General features: G+C 51.4%; 4 protein-coding genes across 4 annotated transcripts; 2 read left to right on the top strand and 2 right to left on the bottom strand.

Moving 5' to 3' along the window:
• Nucleotides 1–1806: 1806 nt before the first annotated feature.
• On the top strand, nt 1807–8281 carry PSV08DRAFT_409351 (garp complex subunit vps53). Its single transcript, XM_066093821.1, has 9 exons — nt 1807–1864; nt 1924–2906; nt 2956–3071; nt 3118–3900; nt 3962–4497; nt 4536–4556; nt 4654–4910; nt 4986–5113; nt 5649–8281. The coding sequence occupies exons 1-9, from the start codon at nt 1834–1836 to the stop codon at nt 8161–8163; spliced, it is 5370 nt and encodes a 1789-aa protein (XP_065949199.1). The 5' UTR covers nt 1807–1833; the 3' UTR covers nt 8164–8281.
• Nucleotides 8282–10216: 1935 nt separating this feature from the next.
• Nucleotides 10217–12923, top strand: PSV08DRAFT_201319 (sulfate transporter family-domain-containing protein; the record flags this gene model as incomplete). Its single annotated transcript, XM_014225890.1, has 2 exons — nt 10217–10505; nt 10555–12923. The coding sequence occupies 2 exons, from the start codon at nt 10217–10219 to the stop codon at nt 12789–12791; spliced, it is 2526 nt and encodes an 841-aa protein (XP_014081365.1). The 3' UTR covers nt 12792–12923.
• A 916-nt stretch (nt 12924–13839) lies between these two features.
• PSV08DRAFT_370685 (px domain-containing protein) lies at nt 13840–21733 on the bottom strand (the record flags this gene model as incomplete). The annotated part of the gene is made up of 11 exons (XM_066093197.1): nt 13840–14792; nt 15691–15823; nt 15883–16654; nt 16732–17114; nt 17736–17951; nt 18005–18559; nt 18611–20017; nt 20101–20376; nt 20434–20663; nt 20719–20925; nt 21100–21733. 11 exons carry the CDS (start codon nt 21731–21733, stop codon nt 13840–13842), a joined length of 5766 nt encoding a protein of 1921 aa, XP_065949200.1.
• A 43-nt stretch (nt 21734–21776) lies between these two features.
• PSV08DRAFT_201333 (uncharacterized protein) lies at nt 21777–25229 on the bottom strand (the record flags this gene model as incomplete). The annotated part of the gene is made up of 5 exons (XM_014225894.1): nt 21777–22566; nt 22620–24682; nt 24887–24942; nt 24994–25061; nt 25116–25229. 5 exons carry the CDS (start codon nt 25227–25229, stop codon nt 22060–22062), a joined length of 2808 nt encoding a protein of 935 aa, XP_014081369.1. The 3' UTR covers nt 21777–22059.
• Nucleotides 25230–25798: the final 569 nt, after the last annotated feature.

Raw genomic sequence — 25798 nt, forward strand, 5'->3', positions numbered from 1 at the left:
CCTGCCGTTATAATGCCACGTATTCATAGGAAAATAACTTGTGCATAGATTATGTTTATTTGCTTATAATGATATGAAACTTTCATAGAGAAACTCGTTCATTCAATCGTTACACTTGAATTACCAGTTATATGAATTCCAGTAGCTATCATATATGATAGAGCTAGTTATTAGGAGGAACAAACTCTAGCAATAATTGATTATGGTTTAAACCTTAGGGTTGCTGAGTAACAGGGGACATAATAATGTGCACCACCAGTAAGCTGAACACACTAATAGGCTAGCCTGACCTTGAGGCCCTGAAGCAGCCCATGGAAGAAGCGTCAAGCAAATGAACTAGTATGGTCGTTTACAAGAAATTGCACACCAATACTTTTGTAGTCGAAACGGAGAGTTGGGGAAGCACCCCTCATATTATTGAGTTAAGCTACCACCATTAAGTTGTCAGAATACTCACATCCTGAAGGCAACAGTCCTGGCTCTTATCACTACTTCCAGTAAACACAGACGACCAGATGCTGGTAAACTTTTTGTGCAATTGGGAGTCGCGAAATCGGAAGAATTACAGCTTCCTGTTTTTCTACAGACCTCTGCGCAAGGCTAGCGACTTTGCAAGAACTATGGGTTCAGAAATATCAACACGATCAAGCTTACTCTTGCGAACTATAGGCTTACAAGAATAGAAGTTATATCTGTAATAATTAGATATTCGCCCAAAAATGAGGTTAATGAAGCTTTGATATGTCAGCAGTCTCACACCGGCGCCGGCGCCCATGTACAGTGGTGGTTAGAGGCTAAACTATTCAAGAGCGCTTCTATATAACGTATTCTAGAGCTCGTTAGTATATAGAATACGTTAGCTAGTATGATACGTTATATGGAAGCGCTCTTGATTATTTTAAAGGATTAGCCCTGTTTACAATACAGAACGTTATTCCTAGATTTTTGAATCACCTGTACATGTAGCTCTGGCTATCGTCGGGCGTGGGTAGGCACCTGTGCGGTATAATCAATTATTATCGTCATTCAGGCCCAGCCACCAGAGCTGAACTTGTAGCAGGGACCTACGCATTTCAAGTCTCCAAACACAGCCCTATCCTTCTCCTACTTGAGCGATTCTTTCAGTGCAGATTCCAGACAATTTTAGTCAAAGTCATGTTTGCTACACGGGCGACACATTCAATCACAAAAGCAGTCCAAGATGGCGGAAGAGCTGCAGTGATAGGCAAGGAATCGCGACAGCAATCCGGCTTTCGAGTGGATCTTGCACACTATCTTTCGGGGATGTGATTTTTTTTTGGAAGTTCTGTTGTGTCTGAGTTCATCTTCCATTTGGTCACTGTCACCTCTATTTCTATGGGCCTCTGTATCCATTGCCCAAATAGGGATGTACATCAGGGTACACTTGTTATTTGATATATATATCCACCTTAATTGCTCTTTCGCACTTCAAGCAATATGGAAAGTCATGCGCAATGTGTGGCCTTTGATGATTGGTTTCGCTGGCGAAAAGGGCGAATTGTCGAGGGGCTCGCGACCAAGGTGAGGCTTGAGACCCTGAGTTGAGGATGCATGGAAGCACGGATGTACGTAGTGGCTTGTGCAGCTACACCACCTTCCGCAATCGCCCAATAACATTCCGACTGCTACAATGCACGCATCCTGTTCTATGCGTAGCGAAGAACGATAGGCAAAAGCAAAGTTTTTTTCTTAAAAAAAACAAGAGAGTCAGGTTTTTGTCTTACCCTCTTTCCATCGAACCTACACTCCCTGGCGCAACGTGTGCAACAGCATATCGCGAGGGGGCATTGATGCGGACTCCGACCGAACCATATGCCTGGCCTTTATCCTTCTCTGGAATCTAGTACGCACGCCAGCCTGTAGTGTCCGGAATCATGGATTCGGCGCTGACGCTCAATGCAGCTGAATACGATCCCATCGACCATCTCAACGCCATCTTCTCCCACCCCGCCACGCTCGCCTCCGTCTCGGCCACGTCCGAGGCCCTTCGCAGCTACCAAGATGATCTCGACGAGGATATCGCAGCCGTTATCGCGTCGCAGTCCAGCTCAGATGCAGACAGCGTGCAGCGCATACAGTCGGCAAAGGCTGAGCTGGCCGACCTCTTCAAGAGGATCGAGAGCGTCAGGGAGCGGGCCATGCAGACGGAGCAGACCATCACCGAGATGACTGCGGACATAAAGCGCTTGGATAGCACAAAAAAGAACTTGACCCTCTCCATGACGGCCTTGAAGCGGCTGCAGATGCTGACGACGGCATACGAACAGCTGCGTAGTCTGAGCAAGTCGCGGCAGTATAGAGAGTGCGCCCAGCTGCTGCAGGCGGTTCTACAACTTGTGGCCCACTTCAAGAGCTATCGTTCAATAGACCAGATTGCCACCCTGAGTCGCAATGTGGCGGATGTGCAGGGTGAACTGCTGGAGCAGGTCTGCGAAGACTTTGAAGTGACATTCGCCAAGGGGGAAACGGCCCAGCGAAAGGCCATGCTAGCAGAAGCTTGCCTCGTCATCGATGCGCTGGGTGAGCATGCGCGGACACGGCTTATCAATTGGTATTGCAATACGCAGCTTCGCGAGTACCGGCAGGTCTTCCGTGGCAATGATGAAGCTGGTTCCTTGGACAATATCGGACGGCGATACAGTTGGTTCAATCGAATGATGAAGACGTATGATGTCGAGCATGCCTCCATCTTTCCAGCATATTGGCGTGTAAACGAGATGTTGGCCAACTCGTTTTGTGAAGGGACCCGTGAAGATTTCAAGTCCATACTGCAAAAATCCGTGCGAAGAGGCGACGGTCAAAGTCTGGACGTCACGCTCCTTCTTTCGTGTCTCCAGGAAACACTTGATTTCGAACAAGGCCTGGAACGGCGGTTCTCCAACGAGGTTTGTCTGAAGGGTACAAAGTTGAGTCATGTATACTGATATCGCACAGTCTCGCTCTTCCGTGGACACCATGGCTTCCAAGGAAGAACGATCGCATGGCTTCAGCCAAGCCATTTCTGAGGCTTTTGAGCCTTACATGAGCCTCTGGGTAGAGTCTCAAGACAAGTATGTGCTGTATGAATGGTTGAAAGGTATCTTTCTAACAAATCAGACAACTAGCAACCTTGATACCCAAGTATCGGCAGCAGCCTTTGCGGAATTCCGAAGAGGAGTTCTCGCCTCAAGCAGTCATACCGTCATCAACCGAGTTGTTCCATTTCTACCGCATGACTCTGGCACAGTGTGCTAAACTCTCGACTGGAACAAGGCTACAGGAGCTGTCTGCGACTTTTGCCAAATACTTGGACCAGTATGGGCAACAGGTACTCTACTATTTCCTCAGTGAGAAGTCGGGCTCCCAGGGACCGTCTATTGAAGATGCTGTTCTCATCCTCAACACCGCAGACTATTGCTACGTCACTTGCAACCAGCTAGAAGAGAAGATAAAAGGCCGGATAGACGAAGAGTTTCGAGAAAAAGTCGATCTACAGAGCCAGGCTGATGCTTTCATGGGCATTGCCAGTGCGACAGTACGCATGCTGGTCCGAAAGGTTGAGATTGCATGTGAGCCCAGTTGGCGTGAGATGCGCAATACGCCCTGGGCAAAACTTGAGAGCGTTGGTGACCAAAGCACCTATGTTGCCGAGCTGCTGCGCAACGTCAAGGAGAGGTCTGGCGAGATTCTCAAATACCTCCACAAGCAACAGTATGCGCGAGCGTTCAGTGACAATCTAGTCGACCTGATGGCATCTGCGTACATTGCCAACATTGTACAATGCAAGCCAATTTCTGAAGTTGGGGCAGAGCAGATGCTGCTGGATTCATACGTCTTGAAGCAAGGGCTCACGGAGATACCCACACTCAACGATGAGCCAGGTACGGCGCCACCAGCAAGGTATGTTCTTCAACGGTTTTATTACTTGGTGCTATGACAGACCATTAACACATGAACCCAGTTTTATCAAACGCGTCAATCAATCAACAGCAAAGATTGACCCTCTCCTCAAGACGCTGCAAGTCCGCCCCTCACCACCTGAAGCTCTCGTACAAGCATACCTCATCCATATTGCCGACAAATCAGACACCAACTTCCGTAAGGTGCTGGAGCTCAAGGGTATCCGCAAAGCCGAGCAAACCCAGCTCTTGGACCTCTTTGCTGCTTTCCGCGCGTCGCCTAACCACGCAAACCTGGTGCAGAACTCGCCCTTCCTTACCCCCTTGCTGATTCAGAACAACACGGGTGTGGGCAGTGGAGCGGGAAGCGTTATGGGTACGCCAAGTCTAAGTGGAGGTCGATTCGATGCAGCAGGGCTTGGGAATATGCTTGTCAATGCTGCAAGAGACGGCGTGGATCGGTTTGGCAGCCCCGCGCCTGGACAGCAGCAGCAGAGTGGTAGTGGTGGCACAGATGGCGGGGCAAACCTGGAGAGCAACTTGAAGAATATTGGCAAGTTTTTCAGGAGGGATGTTGGATTCAGGGGGTTTGGACGGAGTGAAGATGCACGATAGATGTGGCTGTTGAAGACCCAGTATGGAAAGATGATGATGATGGTGAAATGCACATATTGCTTTGAAAATCTAAGGTATCATAGTCCGCCGCTGCTTGTTTTCCCTCGTTTTGAAAGAAAGGGATGTGAGTCCCATTCAGAAAGCCGGTATAAAGTCCAAACGCAGCCCCGGCGATTCGTCGTCATCCTGATCCTCCTCGCCCTCTTGATCCCTTGCGAAGACGCCTCGACTCGCAATAGTGCCTTCGCCATCGCTAATCACCACCGCTTCCCTCCTCCTCCGGCGCACGTCTCGCTCAGAGCTGCCTACCCCGCCAACCTGCGCCCGACTCTCCATCAAGCGCCACCCACCCCTCGGTATACGCGGTGCAAGCGACGGGTCCCTCCACACACCCATGTCGCATAGCAAGTTGAACGCCAGCTGTGCACGATGCGCTACCTCCTGATCCTTACTACACAAATCCTTGATCAGCAGATCCTTTGCTGTCTTAGACGCATAGAAGCGCGTGCAAAGGATCTTAGTGGCCGAAGCACGAATATCATTGTTGTGGCTTGTGGCAAGGGTCAACAGCGAAGACGTCTTGATTGCGTCTTCTTGGTGTGTGGGCGAGCGCGGGCTCGAGGGTATGGCGCGGCGTTGCGAGGGCACGTTTTGGGGATTGTGAATCGCTGTTAGGGTGCGTATGTTTTGCAGGCCATGAGAGACTTGTTGGACGGCTATGAAGGTGAAGACGCCTGAGAGATTGGGTTAGTTTGGGGGTGTACGTGGTGGATGGACGAGAAGGGTGTACCTAGGCCAAGCCAGAGCCAGTGGTCAGGAATGTTGGGTATCATTGCTATGGAGGTTTTTTTCATGATTTGGGGTATGTCGGGTGGAGGGTTGGAAACATAACGACGTAGGGCTCCGGTGCAGATTCACGCGTGCGAGCGATGATGTCGGGAGTAGTGCGGCGGGCGGACGTGGGTGTGGGGGAGACAAGTCGCGCTAAGCCGAGGACCCATGTCGAACTTTTGGCCCGCTGAAATAATTTCATGCTACCGTCCATCTCGTGTCGCCTGCGACCTCTGCCTTTTTTGTAGCGCCTACGGTCACTACCTGAACAGGACTTTACCGGTCTTGAGATACCAACACCAGGAAAATGCCGCCTTCGCAATTGAAGCGGCTGAAAAGCTCGCTGCGCGAACAGGGCATCACTGGTCCGCAAAAGTCGAAGAAGCAGAAGAAGTCGCAGTCCAAAAACGCCGAACACCACCAACGAAGAGCCTCTGCGCTCGCATCGATCCGCGAATCTTTCAATCCCTTCGAGTTCAAGCACCTTGCGCGCCCACACAAGCATGAGTATGTCTCTGCGCAAGCCGAAAATGCGCCCAAGAAGATTCTCGGCAGGCCTGGCGTCACAAAGAGTCAGGGTGAGGAGGCCCGTAGGAAGTCGCTGTTGCCAGAGATGCACCGCAAAAACAAGGTTGGAGGCATTCTCGATAGGCGTATAGGAGAAGATGACCCGACAATGAGTTTGGATGACAAGATGATGGCGCGCTTTGAGCGGGAGCAGCAGCGCAAGAGGAGTGGCAATGTGTTTGATCTCGAAGACGACGCTGACGAGGTCGAGCTTACGCACGGCGGGCAGTCGCTGCGTTTTGATGATGAAATCGGTGAGGAAGACTATGATGCAGCTAGTATCGCTGGATCGAGCGATGACGAGGATGGTTTCTTGAAGAAAAAGAGACGAAGAGACGACGTGGATGGCGAGGTAGACGACGGTGCTCCTGCAGAAGAGCAGCCGGAGAGGAAGAAGAGCAAGCAGGAGGTTATGAAGGAGGTCATAGCCAAGTCAAAGCAGCACAAGTACGAGCGTCAGGCACAAAAGGAAGACGATGACGAACTGAGAGATGAGCTCGACAAGGATCTCAACGACGTTTTGACTGCCTTGCGAGGACACATCAACAAGAAGCCTGAACCTGAAGCACCCAAAGGCTCGCAGCTCAACGACTTTGGAATGAATGCCGATCGCGCGGCACTTCTTGCTGGAACTACACAACAGGACAAGGATAGGGAGTACGATACTAGAGTGCGCCAATTGCTGCAAGACCAGCGTGCAAAGCCGACAGAGCGGACAAAGACAGAGGAAGAAAAGGCCAAGGAGGAGGCTGACCGACTAAAGGAGCTCGAGCAAAAGCGCATGAAGAGGATGCGGGGAGAGGCAATCAGTGATGACGAGGAGCCACGCAAAAACAGCACTGATGAGCCCGAGGAAGACGAGGACGAGGATAGCCTTCTAGACGACGCTGCCGAATTTGGATTGAAAGTTCCAGGTCAGCTCCGACCAGAGGGCGTGGAGGACGAGGATGACTTTATCATGGATGACGATCTCGTCGCTACTGATTCTGAAGCTGATATCTCTGACGAAGAATCTGATGCTGGCTCCGCTATTGACGACACCATGGCCATGAATGATGAAGATGCTGATTTCCTCAAGGATGTCATGCCAGAGCGCAAAGAGCAACCAAAGGCTGTCAACGGTGTGCTTACTCTGAGTGCTGAGCCTTCATCGAAGCTGGCATTCACGTATGCATGCCCTCGGTCACACGAAGAGTTGTTGAAGGTCTTCAAGGGAGTTGCCCATAACGACACTTCGACTGTGATCCAAAGGATACGCGCACTTTATCATGCCGGTCTCCATGCAGATAACAAGAACAAACTTGCTGATTTTGCTTGCGCACTCATTGACCATGTCTCATACCTTACAAACGAGACTCCAGCCGCTCCACTGGCAGTTATTGAGTCTATCATCCGACATGTTCATTCCATGTCACGCTCATATCCTGTTCAGATTGCAACCAAGTTTCGACAACACTTGAAGCAATTGCAGATCTCTAACGATCCTACGTCTGGCGATCTCGCTGTTCTATCAGCGATAGGATCCATCTTTCCTACCTCTGATCACTTCCATCAAGTCGTTACGCCAGCCGTCACCCTGATGGCACGCTGGATGGGTCTTACCTCGCCAGCCTCGACTAAAGACGTTGCTACTGGCGCTTTTATCGGCGCACAATGTCTCCACTACCAAAGGCTATCAAAGCGATACATTCCCGAGTTCGTCCGCTACACTGGTCTCTGTCTGACCTCAGAACACGCTACACCAGCACTTCTCACAGCACACGGGAAGAACATCATCACAGCCGCTGAACTCTGGAGCACTTCGTCCTCGTTCATCGAAATCTTTACACCCTTCCTTGACCCCCTGAAGACAGCCAAGCAAACCTCCACCCTACAAAACCTACAAGCCCGCATCTCCCTCGCACGCTCTAAACGCCGTCCTCTCCTCCTCCACAACCACCGACCCCTCCCCATCAAATCCAACATACCCAAATTCGAAGAATCGTTCGATCCCAACCGCCACTACGACCCCGACAAGGAGCGCTCAGAGGCCAAGAAACTGCAGAAGGAGTACAAGCGCGAGAGGAAAGGTGCGATGCGTGAGTTGCGCAAGGATGCCAACTTCATTGCGAGAGAGAGTCTCAAGGAGAAGAAGGAGAAGGATCGCGCGTACGAGACTAAGTACAGGAGGCTCGTGGCGGAGATTCAGGGTGAGGAGGGGAGAGAGAAGAATGCATATGAGAGGGAGAAGAAGGCGAGGAAGAGGGGTTAGGTTTAAATTAGGTTCATACAGGGGAGAAACTAAGGATGGCGTAGGGAACTGTGTTTCAAACATGGGATATTTTCCCGTATTATTTATGTTACCAAATACAAGGCTACAGTCCTTTCTCCGTTGGTGTATTCCGGTGTGTAAATGGTATCACGTGATGCACTGTTCACGGACAGAGTGGCCCAAGGCAGTCTCACCAAGTTCGTCTACATCAAGCAGAATTCTTGGGAGCATAGCATACGCACTATGCTGCCCCGCTAAAATTATATGCGTAACATGAAGAAATCAGCAGTTCCGGCGATTTCCCCCCGAGGTTTCTGTGGGGGAAGTGGAAAGAAATCCATCTTTCAGGTATCGTGAGCTAGGCGGCGGAAAGGCCCCATAATTCAAACAGAAACTGTTCACTTGCAGATCTGTTCGCCCCGATGACGTGGAATTGTTTGAGATTGCCATGCCCTGATTTTCTCGTGGTTCCTTGACAAGAAGAGATAAAGTGGGTGTAAAGAGAACATTTACTACGCCTGCGTGGACTTGGACATGTTTTCGGTCGTTCTTTTGGAATTTTGGACCAAAGAAGAGGCCGTGTAATTCTCAGCCGAGGCGTGCATGCCCAGCACACCAACAGTGGAATGCGCATGAAGGATCAAAATGCCATTTTGTTGACACGGATTTGTCTGGACATTAGCAGCATGTACCCCGTGTGTCTCTATGCCCTGAAGAAAGGTACCCCCACATTCAACTGAGTCCGTGCGCTCAAATCACACACAAAGTCCCCCACGGCCGGCTGCCATTCATCCCAATCCTCCGAAGAAACCTTAATTGAACCCACAAACTTATGCACTCTTTGTATACGTTAGACGAAGCTCCAGTCTACCATAATAGTGCATATTGTTCCTGACAGCTTTTTACCCTAGAGTGGATGCAAGTTCCTGTTGGGACTTCAAGCGCCGTCTAAACGATGCCGTGGTACCGATTTCGCACACGATGTGACGTCAGCTGGAATATCGCAACAACATGAACGCCGTGCTGGGCAAAGAGCACGCTCGAGATGGAGATCACCATCCTGGCGATTTTCGGCTACTTTTGCGTCATTGTCGAGTCCAGTCTGTTCCATAGAGCCCAGCAGCCCTGCGCAATCCGCCGTGGAGCAAACCTCATACTACATCCGCGGAAAAGCAGACGGCTTGAAGACACGGTAGTCAATGGTTTGAAATTCTCAGCTCGCCATGATATGTAAGCTCTGGTACACGGTGTACTATGCAGACAAGCTTCTTGGACAATGCTCCCACGTTGAAGTCGACATCTTTGCTCCCGAGCACGCAATACGGGTCCTATCCGCTTTTATTGGGTACTAGTGCGAGCCAGGTCCAACTATCACATCCTTCACCCACCATCCCTGCCGTCTCGCCCGCACACCCTTGTGGACCTGACCCATATCGAAGCTGGAAGTGCGGCGAAAGATGTCACTGTTGCTTACAACCTGTGGCCACATGGTCGGCATGTTCAGCCATCCTGTCACTCTGTCTCAAACCTTTATTCACGCGGGCATTGCATAGAAGCATTACTCTCCCAGCCTCATCTGCGTCCGGTCCTCGGAGTGCCCTCATTGCCCTTGCATCCTGTAGACTGACTATTTGCCGGTCGCGTAATTCGACAAGCTCCACTACTATTTACATATTTGGATAGCTTGCTGGTGGTCAAAGCAATCACGCAATCAGCACAGCAACTAAAGTAATATCGAGACGCTGTCACGGCCTCGGTCCACCTCACACCCACCATCTTCAGACGCCATCTACGTTGACAGACAGCCCTCGAGAAGCTTCGCTTCAGCTGCGGCATTTAGGATTAGCACCAAATCATTGCTATCCCATACTTCCCATCTCCCCCCGCCGTCTTAAAGAGACAAGCTTCCGACTAGCCTTCGACATATTCCCGTCGCACCTGTTGAACCCTTCTTGGTCTTGTCCAACTCCCTGGTACTGGATATCAAGCACTTGGCATTCTAAGGCTGACCCGGTACACCAATACACGTTCAAGTTGGAGTAACGTCCAATCAATGATGGCTTCGACAGCCAACAAGGTTGGCCAAGGCCTAGCAAAGGTCTTGGGTATCGATCTCCATTACCGGAACGAGACCGGCTCGGACCGTGTCACACGAGGCGAGAGTGTGTTTACCGTCGATTCTGCCGACATCTATGTTGAGGAAGAGCCAACAGCGCGGGAATGGCTTCAGGAGGTTGTTCCCAGCGCTCGAGAATTCGGCGAATATGTGTACAGCTTATTCCCTTTTGTTCAGTGGATAACGCGCTACAATATGCAATGGCTAATGGGAGATCTTGTTGCTGGTATGTCAATACGCGGGATCCTTACCGTCGCACTTCTCACATGTTCTAGGTATCACGGTTGGTGCGGTTGTCGTGCCCCAGGGCATGGCCTACGCGAAGCTCGCTGAGCTCCCTGTCGAGTTCGGACTGTATTCCTCCTTCATGGGTGTACTCATCTACTGGTTCTTTGCTACCTCCAAGGACATTACCATCGGGCCTGTTGCTGTCCTTTCTACAGTGACGGGCGGAGTTGTGCTATCAGCAGAACAAAAACTGGCTGGTCAAGACATCTCACGAGACATGATTGCATCTGCATTGGCCATTATTGCGGGATCAATCGTCCTCTTTCTCGGCCTCATAAGGCTAGGCTGGATTGTCGACCTCATTTCTCTACCTGCGATCTCAGCTTTCATGACTGGTTCTGCCATCAGCATTGCTGCTGGACAGTTCCCAACGATGATGGGAATCAAAGGTTTCTCTACGAGGGAGGCTACATACAAAGTCATTATCAACTCTCTGAAGCATCTTGGGCGCACTGATCTCAACGCAGCTTTCGGTCTTACATGTCTCTTCCTCTTGTATGCTATCCGATCCGCCTGTGGCCAGCTTGCAAAACGTTTCCCAGCAAAGGCTAGAGTGTTCTTCTTTTTGAACACACTCCGCACTGTGTTTGTCATTCTGCTGTACATTTTGCTCAGCTATCTGGTAAACCGTTCGCACAGGGCCAATGGAACCAAGCCCAAGATCTCCACACTAGGAAATGTTCCCCGAGGTTTCCAACACGCTCGCGTACCAAAGGTTACGATTCCGATCATCAAGTCGTTTGCCACGGACCTACCGTCCACAGTCATTGTGCTTCTCATTGAGCACATCTCTATCGCTAAGTCTTTTGGTAGAGTGAACAACTACGTTATCAACCCCTCGCAAGAACTGGTGGCCATAGGAGTATCCAACTGCCTGGGTCCATTTCTCGGAGCTTATCCTGCGACCGGCTCTTTCTCTCGTACCGCTATCAAGTCCAAGGCTGGAGTTCGCACTCCTTTTGCAGGTGTCATTACCGCGGCGGTGGTGTTGCTCGCCATTTACGCCCTCCCAGCCATGTTCTGGTATATTCCGAACGCATCACTAGCAGCAGTAATCATCCATGCTGTGCTCGATTTGATCACACCACCAAACACAGTATATCAGTTCTGGAGAATCTCGCCACTTGAAGTTCTCATCTTCTTCATTGGTGTGTTGGTGACGGTTTTTTCCAGCATTGAAAATGGTATCTATGTCACCGTATCTGTATCTGCTGGGATGTTTGCCTTCCGTCTATTCAAAGCCAGGGGTCGCTTTATGGGACGAGCTAAAATTCACTCTGTCGTTGGTGACCACGTTCTTGACCCGACGGATGACGACAAGAGATCACCCAATTCAAGGCAGAAGCCAATCGAGGGAGAGCACTCCATCCGCGAAGTCTTCCTTCCTATCGACCACAGGGATGGGTCCAACCCTACCATCGAACTGGAGGACCCGTACCCAGGCATCTTCATCTACCGTTTCAGCGAAGGCTTCAACTACCCTAACGCAAACCACTACCTCGATCAACTCACTGACACCATATTTGCCAAGACTCGCCGTACCAATCAGTCAACCTATGGCAAACTAGGCGACCGCCCATGGAATGACCCTGGCCCACGACGTGGTAAGGACACTGCCGTGGAAGACAACCGACCAACCCTCAAAGCCATCATCCTCGACTTCTCATCGGTCAACAACGTTGACCTCACCGCAATCCAAAACCTAATCGACGTCCGCAACCAGCTCGACAAGTATGCCGCCCCCGATACCGTCGACTGGCACTTCTGCAACATCAACAACCGCTGGACCAAACGCTCCCTTGCTGCCGCAGGTTTCGGCTACTACACTCCCGATCTCCCCGAAAGCGGCGTCGCCCACCGCTGGAAACCCATCTTCAGCGTCGCCGAAATCGGCGGCTCGGACTCTGCCGCCGCACAAGCTGAAGCCTGTCAGAACCTGCTTGCCCAACGCACTCTATCCCAGATCCGTACTCAAGATGTTGAAGCCGCGCACGGCGGCGGTAGTGGCGGCGCCCAAGCAGCAGATATCTCCGACTCTGCTACCTCGGAAACTGACAGCTTTAACAAGCAGCTTGAGGATAGCAAGGCATACGAAGTTAGCCAGGGGACGCGAAATAGAGGACGCATAGCGGTGGTGCAGGGACTGAATAGGCCGCTGTTTCATGTGGATGTTACGGCTGCGCTTAATAGTGCGTTGGCTAATGTTCAGAGGAAGAGTCATTAAAGCGTGTTTTTTTGGTTTTCAATGTAACGAATAAGTTTTTCTAATTCTTCTACAAAATGGGGGTTTTTTTTTAGTAGAGCATATGAGATGAATGAATTGCATGGTTGCTCGGCTTAAGGGGCCTAGAGCGAGATTTCTTGTCTGTTTCGGGGGGGTTTTTTTTGGTGTATCTATTTTTGCTGTGATTGAAGACATGGCATGTATGAAGTGCTCTTGTTAAGTCACTGAGCGCATCACGATAGAAATTACTGTACAAATGTTGAGAAGACAAAGAATGATTCATCATACATGGATTTTTCATTTCCCCTCCATCTACATACTAGGTATTCTGCCTTTTTGCATCCCTCGTTCCCCTTCCTTGTACCTGGGTAAACCCCCCCTGAGATTCCCTTCATCCCAGGATGATATTCCTGCATGGCAATTCCAATACCCTTGCCTCACACTCGCTTGACAAGTTTTTCTATTCAAATGACGACAAAAAATTGGAAAAACGAAACAAAAAGAGGAACGCCATGCTATGCTTTAAGCTCTGCTGAGTGTGTGCTGTTCAGACCGTGGGTACAAGAAGACAGTGTGTTGAAAAAAAAGAGCATCCTGCGCTTTCATAGTGGGTCCGTGGAGGATAGACAACGCGATATCCAATAGCAGAGATGTTGCTAGTGTCCTTTTTAGGTAGAGTGGAGGAGGTGGGTGATATTGTATGTATGTGCTGAGTAAAGAAGTCAAAGCTCCATAGCGTGTTGTGTGTCATGGTGAGGATGGACATATGTGCTGAAAGACTACTGATACACGTGTTGATGAGAAGAAGCCTGGATTTTCGAGTTCGTGGGGTTTGGCGTTGATATGAAGAAAGCGTAGTAGGTTCCTACTCTTTGTTTTTGATTCCCAATCATCACACACAGCCAGCCGTTCTTGTAATGTTTTTACGACACGCGCTATTGAACGAATCCTATCCCACTCAAAAACCTCAAGTGGAGCACGTGATCGTGTTTCGAAGCACGCAGAAGAAGCACATGTCGATGGGCTTATGCTTTTGGGTAGGCAATCCTTAGTTGTAAGCCTCCGGTGGTAGAGAATCGCGACTTTGAGCGAATAAAGCACCTGCTTGTTCGAGGTTCCATTGGCCCGCTTCCAGGCACTGAATTGCATAGTCGCGTGTGAGATTGGTTTCGCGTTGTACGTAGAGAATCATCTCTTCTTTTCTCTGCTGCTCTGGATCCATTGCTGCGGCTGCGGGTACTGGGGCGTTGGATTGAGCTATTTGCTGTGGTTGTGCGTTGGCCCCTGGTACTGCGCCGGGGCGTACTTGTTTGCCGTTCAGGATTTTGAGTTTGGGGAACCACGAGATGATCTCGTCTTCCCAGTTCGACGAGGGAAATGAGTCGATGATGAGGTGTTCGACGTTTCTGAAACGACCTTTCCATGGCTTCAGCGCGTCCAGCGTTGCAAAAGCGTTATTGCTCAAGTCAAGGTTCTGAATGTGGCGAAAGTGATTACAAAGTTGGTAAACAGCGTGCGTATTTTGAAGATTGTTGCCAGACATTGTAACGCTGTGGATCGCCTGCTCTTTCGCTTCCTGTGTCTCAAGGATGGCGTCACAAACAATCATAAGGGCAGGGAAAAACTTTTTTTGGGCTCCTTCTGTGGCAAACATGCCGGATTGGAGGATTTCCTGGTCGCTGGCAATGGCGGAGAGATTGAGTAGCTTGTTGGCCGCATCGTAACGGCGCCCGAGAAAACCTTCCATAAGTGGGTAGGATGGGTTTGACTTGACTTTTTCAATGTCGATAGGCGGCTCTCGCGAGCGGTTGTCATGTTGAAAGTGATTTTGACCTCCTCTAAAACCTCTCCCACGTCCTCTTCCTCGGCCTCGTCCACGAGAGGAGTCGCCATCAACCATCATCTGATCGCCGTCGTTGTTCTGTGGTGTAAAAGAGACACTCCAGTTGCCACGGCCACGGCCACGGCCACGTCCTCGTCCTCGGGGCTGGTCGTTCATGGCTTTTGAAATGATCCCAGTGGGTTTGAGCGAGTGCGAGAGAAATGTGGAGGTGTGTAAGCAAGTTGACTGAGAACGGGGCCGTATATAAAGGCTGACTGGCCGTGCGCCGCCAAGCCACGATGTCATCCTACGACACTGCTCATTGGTTTAACGCCAATGACTCTTCTGACGTCGAACGACACTTTGTTACCACGACATGTTCACTCTTTCTCATTCTTCACTGCAAATATGTAACGTGTGATGTTGGATATGCAGTAGTCCTCTAATATGCGTAACTCTGGAAAGTTCAATCACCAAAGCTACGATGCGCACTTCATACCCCAGCCTTCTTTCTGAGACAATTGGTAGCAGCCTAGGCATGTCTACGTCAACCAGACCAATAATCTAACTGTAAACAATGACGCGAAACCACCGACTCTTCGTCTCGCCCTTGAAGCAAGGTACCCGACGTGAAGTCTCACATTCCATAACTGTTGTCTTTCTGCGTTTGAGTTGTAGGCAGCTCTACAGTCACCACTGTGCAACAGCCGCAAACGGCGATGCCTTGCAAACGAACGGACATCTTCTCATCTACCAGACCCAGCGAGCGATGCATGTTGATACGTAGAATCCTTCTTTGATTGCCTAACCTAAATAATACAAGAACTGTCCGTTCCCTAAACCGGAATATTTCTATCCTCCTCCACCTCTGCCCACACCTCCCCCCCCCCCCCCCCTAACAGACTTCATCTCAGTCTACAAATCTAAATCGCTTTAGACCAGCAATGCAAACTCCAAAACTCCACACAAAGATCCCTACATGGACGCAGCAAGACATGGCCTCTGCCTTGCGCTTCTCTCATGGTTTTACGATAGGTTACGACTACTGGGAATGAATCTTCTTGATCCTGTTCACACCCTCGTATAGGGCGCGGTCAACAGCAGCAGCGACAGTGAGCGTACCGCCAATCACGGCGCAAAGGCCGACAAGAAAGCCAGAGAACGTCTTTTCACGGACTTCGCGGTTGATGACTTTCATGGGTGAGATGTCCTATTCAGGGGTTAGAAGCCATGTCTCACTTGCATATTGAAGAATAAGGCATGACTTACGTAAGAGAAGAAGACACCTGGAATGCCACCACGAGCGTGAATCCTTTCCTTGTGTCCATCCTTTTCGTCATTGCCACCCTTCAGGTTTCGCTTATGACTCGTTACAGAGTACTGGTGGGTCTCGATGCTACCCTTGTGCGAAGCATCGATGGTAGAGCCGAGGAGTTCATCATGCTTGGTGAGGCGAGGAGCAGCGTCTTCCCAGCCAAGGGGCAGATAAGCTGTCGAGACAACCTTGATAAAGTACATAAAGTTGAAAGCCTTTTCGTCAGTGTGTTGTTCAGTGTTATCGAGGGGGTTGATGTGGTGGTTCGACCAGCTACCAGGGCCAGAGCCTTTGTGCTTATCTTGTATGCCCTGGATAACTACATCGCTCAACTGAGGGCCGAATCGAAGCTGGTGGATCTTGTGCGTAAAAGTATGCGCATATTCGTCTTTGAAGTAGTTTTCCAGATCGTGCACGTGCATATTGCCGTTGGAGAACGACTTTCCGGGAGCGATATGGAAGTTTCCAACGACCTTGTTGACACGGATGCTACCTTCGAGACGGCATCCTTCCTGGCGCTGCTCGTCGAGATGCTCTGCGTAGTGCTCTCGCTCGCATTGTTCGACACCCTCTCCGCGACCGAAAGACCATGATATGGAAGCATAGGCATCACGCACTTCGTCGCAGGTGTTGCAGCAACCAGGCTTCTTCGCGTTGGCAGGGGGAGGCGCGCCAAAACATTCACCGCAGTAATCAGGGGCGAGGTGGGAGGCTTCATCAGCATGCCTAGAGGCGTGGTCAGTATACTTTGCCCCTCTCTGCATGTAGCCCCACTTCAGAAGTAGAAGTTCAAGTACACTTACAGATCTAGGGCCTTGATTTCAATGGTCTTGCTACCCTCTTTCTCCGGGCCCAATCGAACCTTGTTGATACCGTGTGTTACACCCATCTGTAGTTCTCCAGAGACATCCATGACATCTAGGGTAATCAGTTCGCATGGTACCCGCGGGAACGATATGTTCAACGCGATTTCCATGCGCTCGCCTCGTCCCTTGTCCACGACTAATTCGGGCCTAACAGTCACTCTCCTATAGTCGGCCCATTCGCCCCATGTTAACCAGAAGATGACCAACAGGCTCACGATTGTGACGATTCCTCCAGAGGTTGTACGAATGCGCGCATCTTCGACCGTTTTGGTAAAGGCGTCTAGCCTCGTGAATCGCGATTTGGCGGGCATGATGGTGGGCTACCACTGCAGGATAGTTTTTACTGTAAAATGTTCCGGACAATGGATCCAAGGTCGATGTTACAACACCCTCAGAGAGAAAGCAAGACAACAGCCGAGGTGGTGGGGTGAAAGGGTCCTACTCAGCGTCGTCTTAGTATCCAGGGAGTAGCCGTGCGTTAAACGGTCGGCTGAGTTGACTCGAGGATGCAAGGGCAATTGACGTTGCCGGGTGATTTGAAAAAAGAGAAAAAGAACGAAGATCAGCACTGCCTGTGCCTGAGTCGCCAGATCATTGTACAGAAAAGAGAAAAGGGTAAGCAATTCAACGCGTGGACGTTGCGACACTTCGGCTGGCACTAAAGGACAGCTATGCGACTGATCACTAGCTCCGCGCGGTGCAGCCGCGCTAACGTGCATTGGGCAGGCCCGTTCCTAGATTAAGTGGCGGTGCACTGCGCCATCATTTGAGTGAGCATCGAGTCCGTGTGCAGCGATGAGGACATGTGTTCATTGTTTCATTAAATATATTTCTTGCAGAATCGAATTCTATACAGTAATGCTATGCGGAAAGACAGGTATAGACTAGCGACTATCCACATGTCTCCGGACGAGGTTGCAATCGGCTCAGGATGCAAGTACGCTTCGAAGCATGCTGTTAAAACTGTCGTTGAGCTTGTATAGCTCTTCAATATGCGGCTTCTCAGGCTCGCCTGCCTTTCTGCGTAACCGGTCTGCAGCTTTAGCTCTACTCTTGCGCTCAGCTTCAATCGGGTCTGCAACATCTGCATCATCCACGTCTTCCGAATCGGTTGAATCGCTGCCGTTGTCATCAAGTTCCAGGTCTTGGAGATCCATCTGCAACAGAATTAGTATGCAATCGCAGATTTCATGGGCTGGTGAGAACAAACCGGGTTGAGGCCAAAGTCGCTAGACTTGAAGCCAGCAATACCGCCAATCAGTGGATCAGGCTCGTCCCCGCTCGCCATCTTCTGTCTCGTCTTGTCTGAGTGCCACTTCTTCCTAGCCATTTGCCATTTGATTAAACTGTTGATCTCGCTAATTGCCTTTTCCTTGTCGATCAAGTTCGAGTCTATAGCGCCCTGGAACAGTGCATTCATATCGAGCTTACCACCACCTCCAGGACCATGGCGCAAGAAGTCCAAGATGCCCTCCAGCCAGCCCATCAGTTGGTCAAAAAGACCATTGTCGTGCTTGTGGACTTCGTGAACGAACTTGTAGAAATTGTCCTCGTGACGGGCGCACAAATCGATAAACGCTTGAACGGTTTGGTTGGGGTCTGCTGAGACCTCCTGTCGTTGACATGCTTCTATTGTCTTGATAGTATCATCGGCGAAAAGAGCAAAGTCAGTAATACTATTGTAGACATTCGCAGACTTGTAGACGCGAACCAGGGGTTCGTAAAAGATGGTGAACAAGTCCCGGAATAGTTGCAGTGTTGTCGGCTGTAGTGCATTAGTCATTGTTGTTATAATTCTAGTATTGGGCAAGCTTACCTCCTCGATGATTTGAAGCATCATAAGCTTATCTCTTTGACGTAGGCAGAGCTTCAAGTATTGCTTGAGGTGAGCGAAGAGCTCTGCGCCTGAGCGCATTTCTTTTTCGACCTGATCGGTCGCGTTAGTTGATATGCTGGTATTACTTCGTCGGCTAGCTGTTCGACTCAGCCGTCTCGATCTCACATTTTCGACTGCGTTGTTCCAAGCAACGTAAGCATTGAATACCTTCTCGACCTGCTGCGGGCTCAGCTCCGGTTGAAAGTACTCTGATCGCAATATTGTGACCACAACATCCACATTCTCGCTCGCAGCCTCCTGACGAATAGCATCCTTTACACCCTCATCAGCTTGCACGTATGCCTTGATCTTGTCGCAGAGCACATCGTCCTTGATCCTTGTTGATGCGAGGACGGTGATGGTCTTTTGCACAGAGTTAACGCCATCGTTGATAGCCATGCCAAAAATACGCTGCAAAAGTGATCGAGCGCCAAAGGGCTGTGCAAGGAAAAGATCCAAGACTCCACTCATGACGGCTGCCGGATTGGCAATCCTTATGACGTTTTTTAGGACGCTGTATGGCACTAAAGAATGTATGCGTTTCGCCTGGGCAAAAAGCTCCGGGGAATTGTCTTCTGCCAAGAACAAGTGGTAAAGAGTGGCAGCAACTTCTATCCGTAGCCATTCGGCAAACTTTTGATACTCCGGTTTGAGTTCCCTGATGGTGTTTTTGACCCTGATTTCCTGGAACAGATGAGAGAGTCCATTGCTCTCTACTATCTCTCTTCTGAACTTCTCCATGTGGATGTCGAGCTCTGCTGCTCGTTGTCGTGCAACTTCATAAAATTGCCTTTGCTCTTCTATGCGCCTTTGGTCCATTTCCTCTCGTCTTTGAATGTCCTCCATTTCTTCTTCGTTAATTTCTATAGGATCGCGTGTGAGAAACTCAGCCATGGCACTTGAGTGTGCAATTCGCTCATTGTGCAAGAATGATCGCAAAAACGCACGAAGGGAAACACGCTGCTCTTCTCTGTACAGTTTGCGGGGGGGTTTGTATCCAGAAAACTCTCCTGAAGGCCGTGGTGAACGCTTTCCCAGTGAGCTTTGAGACGCATTTTTCTTGTGTCCGCCACCAAAAATGTAGCTCCTAAGACTACCACCCCCGCTGCTCTCATTGGATTCGATAGGAGGCGGTCCTTGGGTAGACTCCGAAGAGACGGAGCTAACTTCGTCGTCATCGGCATTTGATTGTAGGATTCCGTCCTTTGCATTTTTCCGGGGTAGCGGGGCGAGAACCTTGCCAGGCAGCTCAAGGCGGATCCGCTTGTGCAATTGAACAAAATCGGCATATCGACGACCAATGTAGATATCCTGGCCATGTCCTTGTCTGACACGTATGATGTACTCCTAGAATTTTTACGTTAGACTTGTACCGTAATGCGCGGGCATTGACTTACAGCATGTGTGTGATACCGAAGGTGTCTCTTCACCGATGTTGTTCTGACGCCCGCAACGTTTACATCCCAGCCATTAATGGAATGACCGCTTGGTGCATTCATTGTGAGGCCCTTTTCGTCGGCTTGTCGGTCGACGATTTCCATTTCTGCAAAGCGAATCCTCTCTTCGTAGCCTGACGCGGTCGGAATGCCGGAGACCATCATGAGCTCGACCAACTTCTCGGCCTTGAGCGCCAGTTTCCTCCGCTTGGTCTCCTCGAGGCGGTCCTCTGAAGACGAAATGTCCTTGCTCGCGAAGGATTCCAGAAACTACGGCGGCACTGTTGTCAGCTCCCTGTCCACCGGTTCTGGCCTCGTGCAACGTACGACTTGAAGTTTGTCCTGCCAGAACTCCTTCTCCTTGGCTTTGTCCAAAAAGGGGAAATTTCGCACATGATTGACGAAGATGTAGCGGAGGAGAGGCAGTTCAGAATCTTCGGGCGCAACTTCGCCTGCATCAGAGCGAAAGGGTGCGCCAAAGCGCCTCAGAGCCGTAGGGGAGGAGAGCTCGGAGATTTCGTACTTTGTCTGTCTCGAGATGAGTTCACGCTTGAGGTCTGCATGTTTGTTTAGTGGCTTCGGGTAGTATATGCCTGGAAGAGAAGGGCGTACAGTGCTCCTGCTTGCCCGTCAAGATGGAACCCTCAGGCGGCACGGACACGACGGAAAACTTGGAGTAGCTGGTGTCATTGCGGGTTGGGTGGGCTGGCCGGGCCGGCACAGTGAGGTGGCTTGCGGTAGTCTGAGGACTCATGGTGATGGGCTGGGTAGCGCCGTTGAGCTGAATGGCAGGTGGGGGGTGAGAATGGGTGGGCGTGCCTGAATTAATAGTAGTACACCACTCAGTGTAGGGGTACGGCCGACCCGGGCCAAGGAGCTACGACGCGAACAAAAGGCGACGCGGTATAAGAATGCGCATGCAAAAAGGCAGCCTGAAGCGATCTGGCGGGGGGGGGGGGGATCGACGCGTGTTTATGACGCCCGGAATAGCACGTTGCTGTGCTGTGGCTGCGTATGAGGCTGGTGCAAGTGTGGAGATGTGGGCACAGCAACGGAGGCCAGCAGGCGGAATGGGGCCTGCACCGCCCGTGGTTGCCCTCAAAAGGCCTTGACGGAACTGCAGCGAAGGTCGACGGCGCGCACTCACCTGTGGCTGAGTGACGCAATCCCCGCCCACCATCCCGGTTACGTATGGGCCCGTCAGGATCCACGGCGCTGCTCTAGGATGGCACGGCATCTCTGCGCCTTGGCCGCGTGCACAACTCCATTGCCCTCCCTTATCTTGCAACAGGACGGATTCCCCTCGCCCATGCTGACGCTGCATAGGGGGCGGCTTTGCCTTGTCGCCATGGAAGTACTTACGCATACGCCTGGCCGGCCCGAGTCTGATCTGACTGGCCTCCCCCATCTCATCAACCACAACCGCCGCATCGCTTAGCCTGCCAAAAGCCCGCCCTTGGCGTCGAGGATAGCCTGGATATGCAACAAAAAAACCGATATTGCACATGCTCTGCCCATTGGCCCAGTCGTTGCATCTGTCTCGGTTCCTGGCGGGTGCTGGCTCCACTCCATGGCTGATGCCCAACCTGGTCACATTGCGGCTTTCTTCGCACCTTTTGGTGCTCATATGACGATGCCCCCTGAAACCTTGCTTACCTGCAATGACTGTGCACTTGCCAACCCGTTGTTGTTGCTATCAATCTGGATTTGGGCTTATTTACTTAGACGTACATACACAATACCCCCGTGGGCCTAAGCAAGCCCAGACCACAGTCAATGATGAACCATTCTCAAGACACCGCCCAGTACTTATCCTTCCCAAGCAAACTATCAAGGCAATCTGGGGGAAGCCTTCAATCAGGGATAACAAAAAAAAGCAGCCTTGTCAACGCCGACCCTGTTACCATCTTACACCGTGACCGTGACTGCAGGGACCCGCACTAATTACAGAGCTTAGTAATTAAGCTCTCCGCCGCCGCCTCCACCAACCGCATCTAGATCCTCGTAACTCTTAATAGATCGACCTTGCACAGACTGTACAGGTCCAGGTCCACCTTCGCCATAGCGTTGAGTTCCTGGCCGAGTACCGCGTGGAGGTGTCAGACGACCGCCATTGACAGCCGGTCGACTACGTCCATCACGAGCCTGTCGGTCGTAAGGTCCTGTACGGTTGTTGAAGCGATGGCCGCCTCGTCGCATAGGTCCTGCACGGTCATCATGAGCAGCAGCAGGGTCCCAGGTGCCGCCCATGGCAGGATTGAACATGCCACCCATGTGCATTCCATTCTGCATTCCATTGCCCCCCGCCATAGCCATGCTCATGTTGGCCAGGTTGAATCCTCGCGGAGTTCCAGTCGCCTGAACATGGTTACCCATTGGGAAGTGACCATTGCTGTTGGCATCACTGCGCGACGGGGCAATGTGTGCAGGATCGAGAACATAGCTATTCACAAGGCGCAGCTGTATTCGAATTAGCAAAACTCGATCATCAGGCAATTCCCACAAGTACTTACATCCTTCTGTAATTGCTCAAGCCACTCAGGGTGACGCTTCTCAATGTGCTTACGCCAGAAATGTTCGCCCTTGAATAGCTTGGTGCACTCTGGAACTTTACATCGCCACTTGGACTCGTCTTCTTGCTTCACATATCGAGCAAGCTCATCTTCTATCGCTTCATCTAGCGGCTTGCCGCCCAGCTTGCGAATGTCGACGTTTTCAGGCTCAAGCAGCTGGAGGAGCTTTTCTTCATATGTCTTGACCCAGTTGAAAGCCCGCTGCAGTTGCTGCTGGTTCTTGGTGCTCAAACGCATAGGCTTGCGCTCTTGTACTGGACTTCCGCTCTCTCCATTCTCAGCATCACCCGAGGCTTCTTGCTTCCTGTAAGGGAACGGTTCTCCAGAAGCTGTGGCCTTTGCCGTCGCCTTTGCCGCTGTAGTAAGACTGGCACGTGGCCGGCGAAGATGTCCTCCGGCGCACTTTCGAATCAATTCATGGACAGAGTCGCTCTCAAAGACACAGAAGAAGCAGAAGTTGTACACCCGGCGCAGGTATTCAATGAGCAGATCCAACTTCTTCTTCTTGACCAAGAGCTCCTCGTCATCAACTTCATCGTCAAAAGTGCCCTCGTCATCCTCCATTGTTTCGTCTTCACCTTCTTCCAACTCTTCTGGATCTCGCTCCTTCTTCATGGGGGCTGGTGCATTTGCTGGAGGCTGAAGCCAGCCCTTTTCGCGCAGGTCCTCGACCCGCTGCTCGATTTTACTAACGCCATCAACATTTGAGAACTGCTCCTCATGACCAGCCTTGAGTTCAGAATCAAGCTTTCTGACCAGTCGCTCGGCAAGCTCGAGATCACGCTCGATTCTCTCGGGCGCAGAGAAGAGATCCCAGAGTGCTTTCTTGCGTGGAGCGGCAGGTGGCTCATGGATACCAACATGGCAGGTGAAGTTGCCCCTGACCTCGTCGTTTACTGTTTTTCCGTTGAGCGCTTCGAGAGCCTTGTGTGCAGTACTCTGTGTCCCCTGAGTAATTTCGGGCTTCACGTCCATATCACCTTCTTCGTCATCAACGTCACGTCCGTCACCACGATCGTCAATGATCATTGGCTGCTCGTCGCTTGGATTGAGAATGACCCAGCCGATGCGGTGGCACTTTTTAAGGGGGTTTGGATCGCTCATGCTGAGCCACTTGAACCCACCGGGGCCCTCTCCCAAGTGCTCCTTGCAAAACTCCTCGACCTTTTCGCGATTCACGGTTGGCGCAATTGTCTTGATGAGCAGCGTTGGCTGGAAAGCGGTCTCGTCACGAATCTCGCCACCTTTGCATGGGAGAAGATCGCCCACACCCAAGACTTCATTAGCAGCAGTTGTTTCTCCCTCTTCCTTCTCAACAATGCCGCCAGCTCCGTTTGAGTCATTCTTGTAGATACCCTCGAGTGTGAATTCATCAAAATACCCATCGTCGATCTGACGCTCCCAATCCTCGTAGATACCATGGCGGTACTGGCGAAGCTTCTCCTTGAACGCCAAGTCGTACTCTGGGTCGTATCGCTCCTTGAACCATTCTTCGTTCTTGTGCTTTTCAACGAATGTCTTGGCCATTTGCACCTGCAGCTTTTCCTTGTACTCATCATAGGCTGCTTGGATCTGCTCACGTTCTTTGCCGCGCTCCTCACGGGCTTCTCGTTCGCCTTTGAGACCGGGCTTACGGCCACCATTTTTCGCGCGTTCTTTCTCTTCCTTCATGAGTTGCTCAACACGCCACCACTCGGCGAAGTAGTTGAATCCAACCTGATACTCAAGGTGCATGGGGTTCGGGACCGGGTTTGTCGTGAATGTCGGTGCGAAGTTGTCTTGACCAGGCACATATCGGTCAATGCCAGCCTGTACTGGTGGAGGGGAGGAGCGACGGCGATTTCCGTCACGTCGGGGCCCATCGTAGTCGCGGGCACGATCGGGTTGGTAACGGTCGATATTCTGGGGGGACCGCGATCGCCGTCTACCAGTTCTGCGGTCTCCGGAGCCTTTGAAGTGCATGTTAGCTAAGTTCCTTTCCGGCAGTGCAGAAAGTTCCTGGGCTTGCGAGATGGGTCAGCGCAACGCCCAAGGCGATGAACTGTACAGTAGTGGCTGCACGTCTTCGGACCGCGCAATCAAGCTAAACCTGGAGCGCGTGACGATCGCGTTCGAAGACAAACGCGCACCAAGAGTAGCGATATACAGATCCACGATACAATAACCGAGAGATGCGTGCTGACCCCAAACAGGAATCTAGAACTTACCTGGTGAACGACGCCTGTATGAGTCGGCAGGCGGCCTGGCCTCCTCATGAGTGGCGCTGCCAATTGTCAGTATTACTCGTCGCGCGACGGGTCAGATATGAACCTACGTATAAGAATCCATTATTGCTGGTGCTCGGATTTGTGGTGCTTCGTTGGGCGACGGATGTCTAGAATCCTGGGTAAAGGATAGAGGTATTCAGGCAGTTGGCAGGTAGCGCCGTCAACCAACCATAAGCACCAGACGCGTGGTCTTTGCTCTCTCGGACGCGCAATCTCGCCTGGAGAATGCGATGGGGTATATCGGGTGCTCGACAGGCAATCGGGCTGGGTAGCTGTTTGCCATGATGGCTCGGTCAGAGAGGGAACAAGTAAGAGACAAGACGGTGAGAAAAGGGCGCGACTAGTAACGAAGGAGAAGAGGCATCTAAGGAGTGACAAGACGAGGATGGCTACCACAGACACCCGGCGCGATTGATCGCACACAAGCAGCGGCGCACGTAGACAAGGTCAGAGAGGTGGCTGGAGGGAGGCCGAGGCGCAGGGCCACGGGGACAAAGGAATAGGAGCTATGGAGATAGCTGTACAAGAGGAATGGTGGGGTACGAACAATTGGGGGGAGGCAAAGGACGAGAAGCTCGTGCACTCACGATGTGCTAAAGTGACTCCCGGCTGAACGACGCCGGCGGAGATGGAGATGACAGAAGGAAGGGTGAGGTTGGTCGCGGCGGCTGGAGAAGCCCGAGGGCGGCTGAGACGGGGCTAGCGCCGCACGGCTACGCGGAAAGTGGGCCGGCTCGTGAACGCGTTGCTCTCGTGGAGGGCCGAGGCTGATGATTGGCAGGCCCGCTTTATGCTCGACGCCCGATTATCACGAGATGCGGAGTGCAGCTGGCTTTTCCTTTTTCACAGGCA

This window comes from Bipolaris maydis (genome assembly GCF_028858645.1).
Source record: "Bipolaris maydis strain C4 unplaced genomic scaffold PSV08scaffold_6, whole genome shotgun sequence".
NCBI lineage: Eukaryota > Fungi > Ascomycota > Dothideomycetes > Pleosporales > Pleosporaceae > Bipolaris > Bipolaris maydis.

Coding starts and splice junctions, on each gene's coding strand:
- PSV08DRAFT_409351 (XM_066093821.1), top strand. CDS start 1,834: ATGCCTGGCCTTTATCCTTCTCTGGAATCTA. Junction 4,498..4,535: donor ATTCAGGGGGTTTGGACGGA/GTGAAGATGCAC, acceptor TTGAAGACCCAG/TATGGAAAGATGATGATGAT. Junction 4,557..4,653: donor ATGGAAAGATGATGATGATG/GTGAAATGCACA, acceptor AGTCCCATTCAG/AAAGCCGGTATAAAGTCCAA.